This window comes from Zootoca vivipara, chromosome 7, assembly GCF_965207765.1.
Source record: "Zootoca vivipara chromosome 7, rZooViv2.hap1.1, whole genome shotgun sequence".
NCBI lineage: Eukaryota > Metazoa > Chordata > Lepidosauria > Squamata > Lacertidae > Zootoca > Zootoca vivipara.
Window position 1 is genome coordinate 44,491,265 of NC_142590.1, and position 19,101 is coordinate 44,510,365.

At 40.0% G+C, this 19,101-nt stretch overlaps 1 protein-coding gene and 1 non-coding gene across 4 annotated transcripts in view; both read left to right on the forward strand.

The window, feature by feature from the left end:
* EIF2B3 (eukaryotic translation initiation factor 2B subunit gamma) overlaps positions 1-19,101 on the forward strand; it is an 80,843-nt gene that overhangs the window by 51,826 nt on the left and 9,916 nt on the right. For all 3 annotated transcript variants that reach the window (XM_035121471.3, XM_035121470.3, XM_088673249.1), the window contains exons 7-10: positions 347-477; positions 816-1,006; positions 4,780-4,857; positions 6,380-6,528. In XM_035121471.3, the coding sequence (XP_034977362.1) occupies positions 347-477; positions 816-1,006; positions 4,780-4,857; positions 6,380-6,528 (549 nt within the window). The remainder of the gene's footprint in view (positions 1-346; positions 478-815; positions 1,007-4,779; positions 4,858-6,379; positions 6,529-19,101) is intronic.
* Positions 7,296-7,402, forward strand: LOC118089585 (U6 spliceosomal RNA). The gene has a single exon (XR_004693143.1). It is a non-coding gene; the product is annotated as a U6 spliceosomal RNA (small nuclear RNA).

Below are 19,101 nucleotides of genomic sequence, written 5' to 3' on the forward strand. Positions count from 1 at the left end.
TGGGCATTAGAGTGTTCTTTCCTAAATCTAGTTCTCTCTGTCTCAGGAGAAGGGACAGGACCACCAGCTCACTGGCTTGTGTCATCTTTCCGTATTATTTATAAAGAATCTAATAATGTGCTCGGTGCTGTACAGAAGTCAAAACCAAAGTGCATGTCTACTTGCTCACAGTTTAAAGCTCGAGAAGGTTCTGCAAATGCTCTGCTCGGGTTTCCAATCCAATGGCATGAATGCAAAGATAACCAGTTGAATATCAATTCTAGATTAGCAACCTGTTTTTCCCCCAAGTGTTTCCAGATTTAATATCTGTACTGTATGTTGTTGTTGTTGTTTTAACTTCCCCTAGGTCATTTACATCAATCCGAAGTGAGCTGATTCCATACTTGGTTAGGAAGCAGTTTTCATCTCCTGCACCATTGCAAGAGGGACAAAACAACAAAGAGCATAACCAAAGGAAAAAGGACCAGAAACCACTAGGTTAGTTCAAAAAGGAGTATGTATGTATGTATGTATGTATGTATGTATGTATGTATGTATGTATGTATTTAGATAGCTTATATACTGCTTAATTAAAGACAACCCCACCTACTTCAGCTGAACCACACAGATCAATTGATGGGGGGGACTGAATATCCTGTATATGTGTGCATGTATGTGAGAGCCACATCCACTTTCGTTCACTCACTAATGGCATTTTTACAGCACACAAAAATATGCATGTGTAAATGTGCTGTATGCTCTCTCAAGTAATGGTTTCAAAATATTATGCAATGTTCACTCAAATCTCATTTTTATGGCTTTTGCATATTGTACAGATATCTATAGCTTCTTGAAGGAGGATAGCCTGTTTGAATTGGGCACAGACAACCTTTGTTGGAACAATAGGAGAGGAGATATGAAGGAAGCATTCCATGAAGGGAAAGTTCGTTGTTATGTTCACATAATGAAAGATGGGCTGTGCTACCGAGTAAACACTCTTGGGCTTTACATCGAAGCTAACAGACAGGTAAAACAAAAACAAACCACATCTGCATGTTTATCTGTCTACTGGGACAATTTTGAGATGTTGCATGACTTGTGGAAGATGGTGTGTACATGTTTGCAACAGTCCAATATAGACTGTGATCATAAATGTCCTGTGATCATAAATACACAAACTTAGGGAATTCATTTTTTACTTTGTTCTTTTGTCGGACACCCTGTGCTATCTGTTGAAAATCTATTTTTTTTATTATTTTTTTTAATTTTTTAATTAAACACAAATAAAACAAAATACACACACAAACAAAAATTTCATAATCACAATTTCGTCTCTAATCATTATATTTGACTTCCTCAATTCCTCCTTACTGCGATTCATCCTATATTAATCTTTTAGCAATTTCTACTTCATATTCCTCTTTGACTTTTGATTCCATATATTTATACCATAATCATCCATAACCATGATAAATATTACGATTTTCCTTCAACACAAATCTATTTTCGTAAGCTACAGCTCCCTGTTTCTATCAAAAACCCTTTCTTGTTATTCTATGTCTATTTTATTCTTTTTCAAATAGTCTTTAAAACACTTCCAATCTTCTTCCACCATTTTTTCTCGCTGGTCTCGAAGTCTCCCGGTCAGGTCAGCTAATTCCATGTATTCCATCATCTTCATCTGCCATTCTTCTACCGTCGGTATTTCTTTCATTTATCCTGATTTCTTTCTACAAAATTTACATAGATGTAATGCTATACCTGCTCTTTATTGAGCATTTGTGCAGTTTTGTTTGCAGAGAAATTACATGGCAACGAGAATTCAAGATGGTCTTCCTACCAATCCATCCATATCCCACACTTTAGGATAAATGCTTGATAAACAGGTAATCTGGAGGAGCCCCAGGCATTGGTCAGTAAGCTGTTCTGCCATTTGAGAGGAATGGGACGTGCTGTGGCATAGCTGGGATGGCAGCCAAAGGGCATCATCTTATGGCAGGGGCAAGAGAGAGAGAGAGAGAGAGCACTGCTGCTACCATTGCTAATTTTGAGCAGTATGGCTAAGGGGACCACTACTTGCTGTCAGCCTGTGTAAGAAGCCACAAAGTTGAATTCATCCAGAAACCGTGTGGGTTGCCTCTAACACACACATCCCGCCGCTGCAGCCCCCGCCGCTGCCTTTAAGATATCTAAACAGTTGAAGCATTTGGGGTCAGGACTGAAAATGTGTTTGCACCTGGGTGGTAATCCCAACTAATGTGCAAATCTTCACAGGGGTCTCGATGGTCAGAGAAGATTTTCCTTGAATGTTTAACTTTCCAAGATGGTAACATTATTAAGGAAACTATGCCGAGGGAAAACATCACAGCAAAAGTCAATGAGGAGTCCTTAAAAGGGAGTGTTGTTTCTAACATTCTGATTTTGTTTTTTCATTTTTTGGTTCGAGGTGCTCCTTTTTAAAAATCTGTATTTGTTTGATCTGCACACGTACCCCGCCCCACTTTTTCTGCTTTAATTTTTGGAGTTGCATTCAGAATTCATTCACTCATTTGTTTGTGAGCATATTTAGCCCACTGGTACAATAAAAATTATGCCAAATTCAGCATTTTTTTCCAGAAAGCAGAGTCTTTACCTGCAGCGTTATTCTCTTAAGCCTGCTTCACATATTACTGCTTTCTTTGCACCCTTTGTGTGCATGTTGCATAGTTAGGTTTGGAGTGGCTACATGTCTACCTGTTCCATCACATTGGGGGGGGGGGAGAAGATTAGCTTCTGCTTCACCATACATAAGCCACACCATTAAGAAGATGTGCACACAGTATATTCTTTTTTTATCAGTAACTTGCAAAACAGCTGTTAATGCTTCAGCAGCAGAAACAGAACAGCAGTTTACCTCCCTGCCCTTGCAGTCAGGAAATGTTTTACTTGTTTTCAGTTGACCTCTTAAGTTTGCCGCTGCCTTTGTGTGGGCAGGTGGCAGCAGGAGGGAGTAGCTCTGAGAACAGGAAGTAGGTTTCTTCAGAAAAACGAAAAGCTAAGCTAAACCTCCTCTTGACCCTGGCACTCCCTGCATATCTCCTTTTTCTATGTATAGCTGCTGTCTCTGTCCACTTTTTATGCTAATATATGGCCTCCGATATTTTAACTGAGGATTGTGCCTTGAATATGCACATTATGTATCTTACTCGCTCCTCTGAAGACGTGACTATTGTGGAATAAAACATTTTCCTATTCTTTCATGCATTTATTGAAGCACCTGGAATTTACTACAGTCAGCATTAGTTTGACCTGGTAGAGATCATGCTCTTCTATCTACCCTTATGTCTTAAATCTTATTCTTGCTACACGCCTCCCCTATACCAGAAGCCTTCAAACATACCTTGAGAACTCATATATTCCAGATGGCCTGTCTTTAACAGTCTTTGCCACTTCTTTTTTTACAATGCTGGATTCTTACAATTTTTGAGTCTTCCAATGTTTCTTAAAGTATATCATCTCATTGTTTCATGCCTCATGAGATTTCTCCCCTGAAAGGTAGCCTATAGGTACTTTAAATAATAAATACATAAATACATAATAAATATATTCTGGCTCCTCTCTCCTCATCTCTTAAGTCTTCAAGGTAGCTAAATATGTCCAGCGATATGCACAAGGTCTCTAGCCCTTACGCAGGCAAAACAGGCCTTCAACCTGGAACAAAAAGTGACCTAACAACTGCCTGATCCTGAGCTAGACCAAAATTGTAATTGGGGAGGAGGGGCCTTTGTCTCTTCTTCATGCCTGGTCCTTGCCTTCTATATAGCAGCAATTGAGTTTTCCTACTCAACTTCTGATGTGTAAATCTAGGTAGCAGAACTAGCATAGGGGGAAAATTGTTGGGTTGTTTGGAATGTTTATTTCTTAGGTGCATAGCTGATAGTTGCCTCTTAGATAGTTATTTTCATTTTCTCAATAGGCAACAGGAAGGAATGGTGTCCTTTTAGTTGACAATTTTTGCATTATTTAACTGGGGTACACATTTTAAAGCTTCACAAAGCTCTTGCACCTTTTCTTCTACAGATGGGCAGGAAAGGAGCTTGTGATGGAACAGTTTTGAGCAAGGAAACGGCTGGAAGGGAAAGAGTTCAGCAGTGCTTGCAAAAATGTGTATATTAGTAAAAACTGCATACAAAAAGAGGTTTATTAGGAGAAATTCACACTAAAATGCTGAAGAAATTTTGTGAGGATTGACAAAAAAGATGCAGAGAACTGACTTTCAGATTGGAAAAATGAGAAACTGAGAGAACTAAAATTGATGGTGCCCCAATATTTCCCCGACACATCCATTCCTAGCTCTAGGTCATAGCTCTCTAGTCACATAGCATATTGCTTCTAATAATATTGCTTGCTTTTAATTAACTAGGACTAGTAGTATTTTTCTCTCTCATCATGAACACCTCCCTTGTTCTCTTAAAATAGCAATGGCGCCCACCTGAGAGTTCCGGCTGAAAAAAAGGCCTAAGACACCCAAAAGATTGTCTCACCACATATATACCTAGACAATCACTTTAGTCTGCAGGAGCACTCCTTCAGATACTATCGCATCAGGAGATTCATTCCATATGATGTACAAATCAGATTATTAACGTGGTGGCAGCTACACTTTGGAACTCCCTCCTGATATATATCAGATAAATGCATTTTTTGCTGTCTTTTTGTACCTATTGAGGACCATTCTGTTCCAACAAACCCTTTGGGTGTAGATTTTTATCCCAGTTCTGCAACGGATTGTAACTTGTGACTTTGGATATAATCTTTCAGGTTCCTAAAATGCTGTTTTCGCTTTGCCCAGAAGAACCTCTGGTTCACTGTACTGCACAAGTAATTGACAGAGGTCTGGTGAGTAGCAACATCTCTGTATATGGGGTGCTGGGACAAAAAAAAGTCCTTAGTTTACATGATTTCCTTCCATATTAACAGTCTGTCTAATACAATGAAAGTTCTCATTGCTGAGATATGAGTGATAATTGTGTTCATGCATGCAGCCACACCCTTTTGCAGCATGCCTGAACATGGGCATAGCCAGGATTTATTTTGGAGGGGGGAGGCTTTATATTGGGAGGGGGGCAGAACCGAGTTATCTGTGACACAAATGGTCAGTTAAGTATATTTATTTCTTTACCTGATTTAGGGGGGCAGCTGGGGGGGCAGCTGCTCCCTGTTGCTATGCCCAGGTGCCTGAATGCAGTATGGTTGTCCCAAATTAACCCTATTTTTACATTTCATCTGAACCAGGAAACCGTGGTTACCAACTTTAGAAAAAGACAAGTTCTTAAACAAACTCTCAAACATGGTTAAAGATGCTGGTTTGTTTTGAGGCTAGTAACCATAGTTTCCTGGTTTGGATATATAGGAAACTATGGTTTATTGAAAACTACCACACTGCATTCAGGTGCACTGAAAAGGGAAGTGCTTGCATGCCTACAGGCATAAGGCTCACACATAGCTCAGCTTATTTAACCAATATATAATTGTACAGACTGGGCCAGAATGCATCCAGCTTCAAGTCAAGTCAGCTCCTCTCTCAAACTGATCCATCAGACAGGCATCGTTGTTATGTATCAAATTTGTAGATCTTGAGGTAAGCATTCAGTCAGATCTGTCTTCCCCCACCTAATGCAACCAATTACCATTTACAACAAGATGTATTGGAAAGTATTAAATTCTAAGTGAGAGCAGCAACCAACAGTAGTATTATGCTTTTTCCTGCATCCTCATAGACTCTGACCATTGGACACCATTGCTCTACTATGGTAGCTGTATTTATTTATTTATTTATTATTTGTTGTTGTTGTTGTTAATTTATTTATAGTGTATTGCACCAGCTACTCTGGGCGGCTTCCAGCATATGTACACATAGTAAAACATTAAACCTTAAAAAGCTTCCCTATACAGGACTGCCTTCAGATGTCTTCTAAAAGATATATAATTACTCATCTTCTTGACATCTGATGGGAGGGCATTCCACAGGGTGGGTGTTGTCACTAGCTGTAGTGCACACATACGCAGTTCTACATGAGCAAAGATTGCACCACCCTCTTCAGTACTAAGACTCATATCCTGGAGCCAGTTCTTTAGTTCTACAGCACTGAAAAGAAATAAGCAGACCTTGTTTATGTGGAAAAGACTCTTGGGTCACAAACATGCTTCATATGACATGGGAAAGGCATAGCTTTTTTCAGAGATCAAATATCTGTCTGGGTTCCCATCTCCTAGTCTGCTGTAAGGGACTGTTCTTCCCTGCTGGTTTTCATTTAAGCTTCCATGAATCCTTTGTATCTGTTCTGTGCTCATTGGACTAGAAGCACCCATAAAAGGAAAATAGGAAGTTTAACTATGTTTTCTTTCTGCTCCTCTCAAGGTTGGATCTGACAGCATTGTAGGTGCATCAACACAACTAGGAGAGAAAACGGCAATTAAACATTCTGTCATTGGTACTGCATGTGTGATCAAAGACAAAGTTAAAATTACCAACTGTATCATCATGAACTCTGTCAGGATTGAGGAAGGGTAGGTAGTTTTCTTAATTTTTTGTGGTTTGACATGTTTAAGTTTTGGTTACTGACTCACCAATGTCTGCTGAAGTAAGAGTATTCCGAGCACACTTGATCTTGGCTGAAAGCCCCAGGACAGAAGCTTTCATCTCCCAAGACCAAAAGAAAAATGATGAAAGATAAATAAGTGTTAAGTTGCAAAGGTAAGAGGTTGCATTCAGTGTAGCACTACAGTGAACGTTACATTAGCACAACCACAACCTTTCTAGGTTGGCAAGCCCCAGCTGTCCCTCACTTACCGGTACCTCTACAGTACGTGCAGAAACCATCTTCTTGACTGTCGGACTCACTACCGATCTCACCTGCTTGATACACCATAGCCTGTCTTTCCATGCAGGGGAAGTCCCTAACTAACTGAGGGTTTGAGACCCATCGGTTACTCTCACCTGCTTTAGCTGGACAGTTGAAGCCGTTTCTAGGATATGGCTGCTGTCACATGCTGACAGCTTCCATCAGCCACAGGTGAGAGATGAGTGCAGGGTGGGGACCAAAGGTGGACAAACTACCCCAAAAGGAGCATTGTGTGTCCTCCTAACACCCCATACACTCCACAAATGCTAAGTGGCAGCATTTATTATTTGTTTATGTAGGACTCACACAGATTTTCCCCAAGGATTGCAGCCTCTGCCTGTGGATTTTCCCAGGGCTTTCCGCAGTCTTTGTTACACCGACCTTCCAGTCCTTCAGCATAGTTTTATCCCTTGATAAAAACAAATGGTTACTGTGCTTGTTCCGGCAGCACACATGCTAAAATTGGAACGATACAGAGAAGATTAGCATGGCCCCTGTGCAAGAATGACATGCAAATTCATGAAGCATTCCATATTTAAAAAACAAACAAACAAATCCAAATGGTTACCTAAATGGCAGCTGCCATGACAGTTTTCTGCCTCCCTTTACAGAGCAGCCTCCTCTGAGCACTAGTGTATAGGAAACTCTACAAGTATTGACTCCTTTTCCTTAAGCTTGACATTGACTCATAGCTCTCATGAGAGTGGTGAGACTCCTGAAAAATGTGAAGTTGGTTCTCACAGGCACATGCTTGGGTGGAGGGGAGGAAGCAAAAGATGTCAGATCTCTGGAGAACACTGTACTTAAAAAAGGAAACTACAGGTGAGTGTGGTGCCCAGTTGTCAAACATTGAGGACATCATAAATCCTTTGGCTCAAAAGTAATGGCTAGCCTTCGGTTCATTTGTAAATTGATCCCATACAGTTTTGGTGCCATGAATTACACTTGATAAATGGCACTCATATTCTGTTGAGAGTTTTACCTTGGAGAGAAATAGTTTTTTGGTGAAAATGGAAAGCTTGGGATATAAGGATCTCCAGTGTATAAACAAATGGGATATTTTAAAGAGTAACTGCAGGTTTTTATTATTATTCTAATTTAGCACCCTGCATTTGACAAACAAAATGGCTCTGGGTGCTTTAAATACTACATTTAGCAGTGAATATCAAAAGCTGATTGTTCATTGGGTGGGGAAATATTTTGAATACCTCATGTGTGAAATTATTCTGTACCTTCTGCTGTGGCATTAAATAATATTTTCCTACACTATTCTAATTATTAAATATTTTAAAACTGCTTTGCTGTCCACGATTCACCCTCTGATAGAGCTCCTCTGTGTTAGATTGAGTATTACTTCTAAGGTATATGTGAAATCCCATCAACCCAAAACAGCCCTTGTGCTGCTTGGCCTTCATGAAATGAATCAGGAATTCAGCACCAAATAACAGATAGGATCTTCTCTTTAGAGTTGTAGTTTAGCTCACTTTCTCACCTGAGAGTTTTTACAGTGCTGTTTTCAACAATAAAGAAATGTGGAGACATTTAGAATTTGCATCAAGGCCACTCTTTAATAATGTTTATCTTTAAATTAGAGTGCATGTGCCCATTGATTTGCTATGACAGAAATGGTTACCATATCTTGTAGTACTCAACAATGATGAGCCACTTCTCTTTTACATCAAGTCTAGATTCCTAGTTTGGTTAAGTAATCCTCAGCATTTTATTTTTTTAAAGAATCCAATATAGCTAAGTGAGATAATCAGTTGTCTCCTTAATGCTTTCCTCACTACACCACTTGCTCTTCCATTTCAGGAGGCAGTAAACTAACACAAGTTTCATATGTGCTGAAAGACAGGCATACTTGACCAGGTTTGGCAGGCAGGTGGGGTGCGTTGGTAAAAGCTGTTATAGGAAGTAATTTATAGAAGAGTATACCGTAAGTGCTGAGAGATGCTGGCAAATCAGGTGACAGGCAGGAGCGTAGAAAATGCCCATGTTTCCTTGTGGACATTCCCAAGGACTCAGTGACAAATGACTGCACTGAGTTGTGCAGCCAGGAGGAAACTGCTACCCACAATGCAGAGACTATTCAGTTGCCAGCCAGGTGTATCTATGCACAGTGCACAGTAGCCACATGCTCTCCTTCAATCATTACAGCAGCTGGGAAATGGGTGTTGGCTTTTTTTACTTTGGCTAAAGTGTGTCAAGGTAGGAGTCATGATTTATGCCTCTGAGTGTTTGACACTTAAGTCTTGTTTTTAGGCTGCTTACCATGCAAACAGCTACGGGCCCCTGGCAATAACTGAAAGGTGACCCTTGGCTCCAAGTTCTCTCATTGGTTCTGTTCTGCTCTTTCTGCCACATATGTGACCAATGGAAGAGTGTGGCTTGCAATGAGCAGTGAGCACACAAGCTGTATTATTGTGGTTGCCTTAAGAAGCTGGTGAGTTAATACCCAATCTCTGCATCAAAGCTAGTTCAACTAAATAGAAGCAACTCTCCCCCAGCCCACCTCAACCATCCCTAACAGTAGGTAATCTGCCTGAGTTTCTACAGCCTGAAATCCAGTTGTTGTGACCAGTCAAGGATTGTTGCACAGTATCAGAAGGTGCTGGGGAGAGAAAATCTTAATAGAAGCATAGCTTCAAGATGCCATTCATATTATTCCATTTACTGCTTCTTTCACCAGAGCAAGTGAGCCTCTTTTTTGTAGCATTAAAGTTGATCCTAGAACCCCAGAATGATCCATAACTAGTTTTACTCAGAGCCAAACTGGGTGTCAGGATAACAATCCATGAATTTAAACCTAGATATTCCATAGCCATGTAGAAAGTGGAGAATTAGAATGGTGGTCCTGTTTAAGGATCATAACTATGGTCACTGTAGTGGCTCTTACTTATGCTGCAGATTCTAATAGATGTTATGCTAGAGGTAGGAGATTCACAAGAAGTATGCTGATTCTCAAGGGAATGGAACATCAGACAGTGGATGGGGAAGGAACAATGATATACTATATTGGAAGCAAAGTTGACAATCGACAAACTTGCATATTCCCAAGCTTAAGTTTAGTAAATAGTGCTAGAGATATCCACCTTTGGAGTTGCTAATCTTGAATTTCATTAAGTTGGAAAAAACAGTGAAGCAGAAACATCAAGGTCTTACCCAAATTTCAGTTTTTGACATGTAAATGGAATGTAGAGGAAACACCTCAGGGATACTCAATTGACAAATTATCTGTGCATTGTTTAATTGGAATGTCTAGGTGTCTAGTCTCATGCTCAACCAACACCTTGAAAAGGGATTCTGTTGCTACTTGTCACAGAGCTCTACAATTTATAATTATTCTCCATGTTAAAAATACTCAAGTTTGCTACTATAACATGGGCAGGAGACTGTAGCCGTTCCATTGGGAACTTCTAGCCAAGTTCTCACAGCATTGAGCTGGCTTTGCCTATCATGTGGCATGCACAGCACATCTGGGAAGATTGCTTGCCAAATGACAAGTGGTAGTGAATGTCATCAGAGTAAAACTGATGTCATTGGTAACAGTAACATGTTTGGCAGGCTCTTTGCTCTTATTGTATAATTCAGTCAGTTTTATTTTCAGCATATTACTTAAAACACTGGATGTGCTCGGCTGCATTCCAAGATGCCATAGGCTTAAGCTGGCTATGTTTGTATATAAAATGTTTGCCTCTGGGTCTGCATGGTTAATCCATTGGGCTAGAAGTGTTAAAAGACAAGATAAAATCAACAAAGTACTTTCTGGGCCACTTTTTTTGTTTTGTTTTTTCCCAAGTGAAGGCATAGAGTTTTTGCCTATAAGCATGGTAATAGAACACTCAATCTAGGAATGATAGATGACTTCTAATCCTGCAGTTTTCTTGCATTTTTAGAACTAGTCTAGATAATCCATATTGTCCTCCATTTGTTTGGTGTGTAAAAATACATTTGATGCTTGAACCTAATAAATCTTTAGCAGCCACTTAAACATGTCCCCTCCCAGTTAAGGGGCCAGAGAGAATCGCTGCCCTGATTTGCACTTTGATGGCAGTGGGAGCCCCTCCCCCTCACAGACACCTCACAGAATGTGTAAGCCGGACACACTAATGGCACATGATCGTGCAGAGATCTCACGCCTGCTGTCCTCACCAACCAGGCAGATATGCTGCATGACTAGGGTCTCCATCTGAAAAGATGTCATTGTTGAGGATCACTTGCATATTCTTCAAGGGGAATGCAAGTAGGTGAGCTTCACAAGCACAATACAGTATGAAGTTCGATTGAGGTATTGTTCAGTAATAGTGCTATGACTCTTTGTATACTTAGACACTTGTTAAATGAGGTAACTTGCCTAATTAGATAATTTACAGGTCAATTCAAGGAACAGGTGAGGATAAAATCTTGGACAGGGATTGGGTAGTGATCTGAAGGGCCTTGAGATTGAAAGCTTGGTATCATGTGATAAAACAGACAAGGGAGGTCACTTGTGGGGATGATGACTTGAGGGAAGTGAACAGGCACTTTGGTATCTGATAGCACCCTTGCCACAGGGCACAGTCTATGGGGAAATTCTGCTCATGCTGCTTGAAAATGAATGGGCATTGCAAAAGCAAGCCCTGTCCTTTTGTATAGCTCCTGTTCATTCAGTGGAGTGCACCAAGAGAATTGCTCAGTTTAAATGCTAAGGATCATTGTGATGGGAATCAGTGTGGTCAGACAAGGAAGCTGAGGTGAAAGAGCCTGGATAAGTTGTTGGGAGTTTTGAAAGGGTTGGGGAGGAATAAGCAACAATATTTGAACACAACCTAGATGATACATGTGGCATCCAGAATCTGGAACATTCTACACAGGCCAGTACACCTGGTCCCATCACTGTTCACTTTCAGATGAGCAGTGGCTTTATTTCAATGAAACAATTGGGAGATAAAGATTTTACTCCTACTGAAGCGGCTGCTGTGAGCTGGTTTACATTATGTTATTGTACTTAATTGTTTGTAAGCTGCCTCAATTATATTTTATATGGAAAAGGGATAGAAATATCTGGGACCTTCTACAGTCAGTCATAGTTAAGAAATGAGCTGCTGCTTGGTGGTGGTTGTGTTTTTCTAAAGCACCTTTTCAGTTACCTGCCTGAGTGGATGATGTAGATGCATTCACTGTTCCTCAGGCAGCAGGCTGATGGGAGAAAGAGCACATGTGTCTAGTTAAGCTCCGCTGCCGCCTACCACATGTCTCCAATTTAATGCTATTTTCTATGAGAATGTGTACAAGGGTGGGGGAGGGGAGAGAAAAACCCAACCAGCAAGGCAAGAGGAGTTGGCTGCTAACTGCAGATTGATTGTGAAGTTTATGAGTTGTTTCCTCGATGGTGCCAAATCAGCACCTGATGTACAAAGTTGCAAGCGATCTGAAGAAAGTTCTAATTAAGCCCAGGGTGGTATTGGGGATTTATAGGGGTACAAGCACAGAAGCTTTCTCCCACCCCCTACCTTGTATAACACGTACAAGGGAACAAGCCTGCTGCCAAGGCAATATTTGTGTGGCATCATAAAATATATTTTACAACATAATCCCTCTTGAGTAGGAATGAGAAAATGAAGTTGTTTCCAACCTCATAGTTGCAAAGCTGCAAATAATGTGGAACTCATGTGGAGATGATCAAAACATTTTATATTGTGGTGGTCTGCATCCTAGGATGGTAACTGTCACAGGAATGCCTCCTCTTCAGTTGCCAGTTTGGCATGCTCCTTGTGGGGCTAGACTAAGGATGATCATATTGGACACACTGATGCAGGCTACTTATGTCCAGTGATAAATGGTAGATTCTTTCTGGAGGACACTTTGCCATCAGTCAGGCAGTATGGTCTGAACAAAGTGCTCTGGCATTAATATGAACCAGAATTTGTTTCTGTTCTGGAGAAAGCATTTGCCCCACAAAACTGAAGCAGCACGAATTTGGAACTCCCTGTTTATACTGAGTGGGCTTTGTGGAAGATGTCCACCACTTAAAAAGGACAAAAATATTCTACATATAAGATTTATATTTAACGCCGAAGCAGCTCTTGCCAAAGACAGACAAGAAACAGCCAGCAAGATGCTTGCTTTGGCGTTGGGCCTGGCCAACTATGCCTCTGGAGCTCCAGGATGAGCTCTGCACTGCATTATACTAATAGAGAATGTCGCTTCTTGACACCTTACATGTCCTTCACCATAATGAAGGACTCTAGTTAGCAGACCACCCAGAACCATTGCATAATGGCCCATAAGCTTGTAGGAATGCCCACTGGATTTAATAGGAGAGGGGGTGATGCTGTTGCCCTGCCAAAAGACCAAGTCCCCGCTTGAAGAATTGAGACATTTGTACCATTTGCCCCCATCCTTCCTTATTTTACATGATGCATTTTACACTGAAGAGTTCTACAGAACTGTTCATTGCACTTTGCTGGAAGCAACGATGAAGGTACATAATTGAAAATATTGCAGGAAGTAATGAAAATATAATAGCACTTATGTGACTTCTCTCTCTTCCCCTCCTCCAAGTCAGAAGGCTGTTTCACTCTGTTTTAAAGTTGGAGAACGGCACCTAAATCTGAAGAGAACTTATCTGAATGGATAATTCTCCATATCAAGTATATGAAATATGTAGGTACTTTATATGAGAATAGAAGGTGATGGGGTCTGCTGTTACTGCAAACATTAAACTATTTCCCAAAGCAGTGCCATAGCCTTTATTGCCTTATTGAATTCAGCAAGTGGCCACAGTAAGAAATTCTCATGCTGTTTTTAGGTGTTTTTTTTAAAAAAGAAATCTGTTCTGCTCTTAGGCAGAAAAGTGAAAGGATGGAGAGTGCAGGTGCATTGCAATGAGTGTTTGGGGTTAAATTCGATCCAGAGGTCTGTGGGACATAATCTCAAAAGTAATGATCCGACCACACAAGGAAGAATAAAAAGCCTTTCCATTATGATCCAATGATCAAAGATAAGATGTTCCAGTAACACAAACATTGTAACAAATACATGGCTGAAATAAATGTTACAGTATTGTGTTAAGCAGTTGGGAAATAACCTAGGGACAAGGTTTTGACAACTGCACTAATAATTCCTGAATATAAACATATTTCGGCAACAACTGAAATGTATCTAAGCAGTTCTGACAAGCAGGTACTGTGACATCTCTGTTTTGGATTCTGCTTCAATAATCAAAGTAAGCTTGTAGTATTTTATCTGCAAATTGCCTTGCAAAAAAAAAGAGAGTCCACATTAGCTTTAAATACCATAATATTCAAACATGGGAAACATAGTCTCTGTACCAGCTAGAACAGCACTTCTGGGCATAACTGTGTTGGTGATTTTTATGCCACATTATAGCCCTTCTAATTGGCTCTGGCATATTTCGTCAGATTCAAACTTGCATTGTCACTCCTGCTGCTTTGCTTCTCTGTAAGCAATGTAATTGACTGAATCTACAATTATGGGTGGCTTTGGAGTAGAGTAGAGAAGCACTTAGGAGCAATTGTACCAACAGCCTCTGTGCTATATTAGACCTTTTTCTAGAAAGTGACTACATCTTTACCTTGAAAACTTGTGAATTAAGTGAGTTCCGGAAACGATTCAGATCCATAGATCAATAGTCCCTGAGAGTCATGTCCTGACAAAGCAGTCAAAGGTAACATTTCAGTCCCATCACAATACAGGTTAGCAGATTCCAGGCTTGTATGGAATTTAAAAATCCACTGTATATCCTGCCACATCTGTGGGGCTGCCAATACAATACATGGTGAGATCTGTGGTTCCCTCAGGAGCCTTGAAATGTTGAGCCAGTCTTGACACCCTTGATATAGATGTCGAAGTTTTCTAGGACACCAGGTCCTGGAGACACAGACACCAGCTCTGAGACAGGTTGATCAAGATTGTTTTAAGAAGCTGAATGTTCAATACAGCTGCAAGATTTCTAGACTATCCCAGGTTCTGACATGAAATATGCATATTCCAAACTTGCAATAATTTTGACCAAAAGGATGAAAACTTTACAAGTTATGGCTAATTACACTTTCCTGTTCCCTTACTGGGGCTGAATGATTCATCACATATTCCTTCACAACTCTTCAGAGCAGCATAAGCCCTCGTGCAAAATCCAGCCAGGGCTTGTTGAAGTATGCCATATTGCCAGCCTTGCCCTGTGTCAAATAATAGATGGCTGCTGCTCCATTAGCCATTACCCTGGCATTTAAAAGCACCCCATAAAAGAATAGATGTGTTGTGCTTCTCCATGTCGGTAGACTGGCTGCAAGGCAAGGGTTTGTCATCCATACCTTTTTGGGTAGCCAAGTCTAGGGCTGGGGCTCTGCTTGAGGTCTTGACCTCAGTCATCTAAGCTCCTTTTCCTCCATGGCTGTTCATTACTTTAATCACTGAGTCCTAAATAATTGGCGGGTAGCCTGTAATTATGGGCTGTGTTTTGGATTTCTGCAGCCTGTTCCTTGTATGCTGAACGCTGCAGATTTTAGTCTCCCGCCCTTCCCATTCCCCCACTCCTCCACACTATGTTTGATTTCACTCAGATGCATTTTTCTGGGGCTAAAGAGAATAGAAGACCACAATTCCTTGGCTCTCTCGCTACCTTTAGGTGGTGGAGGCTTTGCTTTTCTCTCTCTCTTTAAGTATAGAGTTAACTTCCCTCAACGCACTTGATTTATAGACAGATAGCAAGCTTTGAAAGTCAGCAGTCCTGGCACTGTGTAAATCAGCTTTCCTTATTTATAGTTTCAACAGGAAAAGGAATTATTTCCCAATTCTTTACATTTCTTTCCGAAGTAATCGACCACCCTGTCCTTTGGTTTAAAGCTGTGTAGCTTTACCACAAAATTGGGGGGGGGGGAGAGAGAATGAGGCCTGGGATTGCTCTGCTATAAAAACTCCAGATTGTATGTTCTTGGACATTGCCTTTAAAACAGCTTCCTTCAAGCCCACACAAGAGATGGCCTGTGTCTTTGCCTCCCTCCCTCCCCCTTCTTTCAAACAATCTCTGACCTCTTAGAAAAATAAATAAAAGATAAAGCAAGGCCTGGAATGCTGCAGAATGAGTATACATTTTACTCTCTGTTGTTTTCTGCTGGGATTAGTTGTTTACAATGGAGGCATGGGGGAGGGGAGGGAGTGGGTTGCGGCTTTACTGAAATTAGAAGCATTTCAGAGTCATCTTGTTAGGTGGTCTCTGCTTTAAAGACTTAAATCCTTGTAATCTACCCACCCCCACCAACTTCTTGGTCATCACTCCTCTTCTCCATGCTCTCCCCCCCCCCATTTCTCTCAAAAGTCAGGCTCCCAACCCCTTTTTTCTCTGTATCACACCTGGTCAACATATTAACATAATTTTAGCATCAGATGGCTGTGTCTGCATTAGCATCACAAAATTGGGCTAAATTCCTTCCTCTCCAGAGAAGACCAGTTCAGCTACTTGGATTTGCTTGAAGCCGATCAAAACTCCTAGTTGTAATTTCAGTTCTAAGTCAAACTGTTTGTGGTGCCTCACAGTTTTGTTGTGGTTGTTAGCTTTTTCATTGTTAAGTTTTTTTAAAACTCTTTAAAAAAAACTTTCAAACAAAACAAAAAAAGAATACACAATTATGCTACTGAACTTAAAAACCTGTATAAACATTCATATACAAAGCCTTCCAAATTTAATGAATAGATGCCATGTTTTCACAAAAGTTTCCATTTGTTGGCTTCCTTATCCCAAGTTTCACAATCTCAGTAAGTTTAGACATTTGTACAATGTACCATTCTTTGGAGAACCATTTTTAAATTGTTTTTTTTTTTTGGTCCATGCCCATTTTTAGCAACTAGTCAATTGGCCACCTCCATTTGATGCCCTTTTGCTCATGAAAGGGCTTTTAATCTCATGCAGAATCCTAGAATTGTAGAGTTGGGAGAGACCACAAAGGTCATCTAGTCCAGTCCCCTGCAATGCATGAATCTTTTGCCCAACATGGAGCATGAACCCATCACCTAGACCCTGAGATTAAGAGTCTCATGCTCTGTCATAGGAGCAATCAAGTGGTATCCACTAACAGCACAGAGAGGTGGTTTTTGCCAGTTCCCCCTTCTCCCTATAGCTCCTTGTGCCACTCTTCACCCTGTCCTGGAGGGTCCCCCAAACCCCTTGGAGCTAGTTTTCAGTGGGAGCTGCAGAGTGTTTGTGAGAGGCAAAAATGCCTCCACTCCTCTTCCACTAGCATGAGCACAAGAGCACCAGTTGAATTCCACCCACTATTAATAAAGGAGAGGTGAACATGTCATATTTATCTCTCACCATTCCATCCAATAAAGCAAGTACGTTGTAATGTCAGAAAACATTTCCATGACACATTATCACACAATAGATCACATCTCCAGCATTTATGAATGACATAATCATAGTTTTCAGTTTGTTGGGGCTCAAATACTATTATTATTTTATAATGCTTCCCTCATATTAATATTAACTGACATGTCAAAACATTTAGTACAGATTTTATCCCAGCCAGGCACTGCACCAATTTTGTTCAAGCATATTTTCTCCACTTAAAGATTTGTTTCATACTAGTAATTAACAGATAGCAAATTGACAGTGAATTCTAAATAACATTTTTAGAATCATTCCAATTAACAACTAGTATTTCAAAATCAGTGAATGCTGTTTTTATATTTTTCCCATTTCTCCATTCTGTATTTCGATAATGAGATCTTTTGTTACTCTCTAGTTTTCTGTATACTTAGAAACACACAATTTCTTATCTGCCCTTCACAGGTTGCAACAATAAAATATACCACGCGTTCCCAAAGTGGTCAGGTGGTCTGCACTGTGTCTGTGAAGAACTCACTTGCCATTTGAATTCCATAGAATTCTGTGGAATTCAAATTGTTATAGATACAATACTGTACAATATAAGAAATAAAAAAGCAATAAAGATACAAATAAAAGCCATACAGCGCCTATCACGGTATATTGTGATTGCTACAAGAGGCAGAAAAATGATGAATTGGTCCACCAAGATCCTCAGCAATTTTTAAGTGGTCCGTGGAGAAAACCACTTGGGAACCACTGAATATACCATTATAAAAACAAAACCACTACAATTGCAAAACACGTAAAACAGTTCCAAATGGAACAACGGAATATCTTCCAATGGGCTTGTGCCATGTATTTAATGTGTCATTTTCAGTGCCATGACAAAATAGTAAGAGTTTGGGCAGGCTGTTCTCTTTCTCTTTTGAATTCTGCAAAGAAACTCATTATCATTTACCCTACCAACTAAAGTTAGATAACATTTTCCTGCCAAGTTGTCAGTATTTGTACAGGTATACTAATTGGCACATGTTCAAAGACAAAAAGAAACCTCAGGAGTGTATTAATTCTAACAGCATCAACTCTGCCCATGCATGACATTTTTAATTTCATCATTTTCCTTAGACTTATTAAGCAAAGAGACCACCCTCGTTACTTATTAAAATAATAATAATTACAAGATACCTTACAGGTTTTTCAGCGCAATAAATACTATTTTGTCTCATAAAGTCTTTGTTGATTTCTGTGTTCTATTTTGTATACAGCCTGAAATTTGACTATGGCTCTTAAACAAAGCTTGAGTTGTGGAATTTAATGGGCATTAAATATATTATGATTGGCATAGAGGCTGATTTTGTGTTCACATTGGCCAATTTGTATACCTTTAAATCACTTGTGACTTGTTAATAAGGTGAGCGCTGCAGATTTTAGGATCAGAAGATATCTACTTTCACAGTGCTGAAAATGTAGATTGTCCTTTTCGCAACAATAAATGTGTTTCCTATTAGAAACCACAATATCCAATACATTCTTACATAGGTGACAGCTAGCATCAAAGCTGTTATACAGGCTAATGTTATGTTTGTAGTTTTATAAGGATACAGTACTCAAAACTGGAAATCAAATTGCCAGGAAATCAGATGCTTACCACATAAGAAAATAAGCTTATTTATTGACAGTGGTAGGACAGGGGTGGGGGGACAGAAAGGAGTTTGAAATAAAATAAACACAAAATTCTTCTGTTGGCAGGCTTTATACTTTGATTTTTAAAATGTGCACAAAAAAGCATTTGCAAGTAATTTCCAAATGGCTGTATTACATCTGTCAGTGAGTGGAAGGAACACCCAGAAAATGTGTTTTACGTCTTCAATTTGTTTTCCACTCCTGTGGTAAAATCTGGCCAAACTG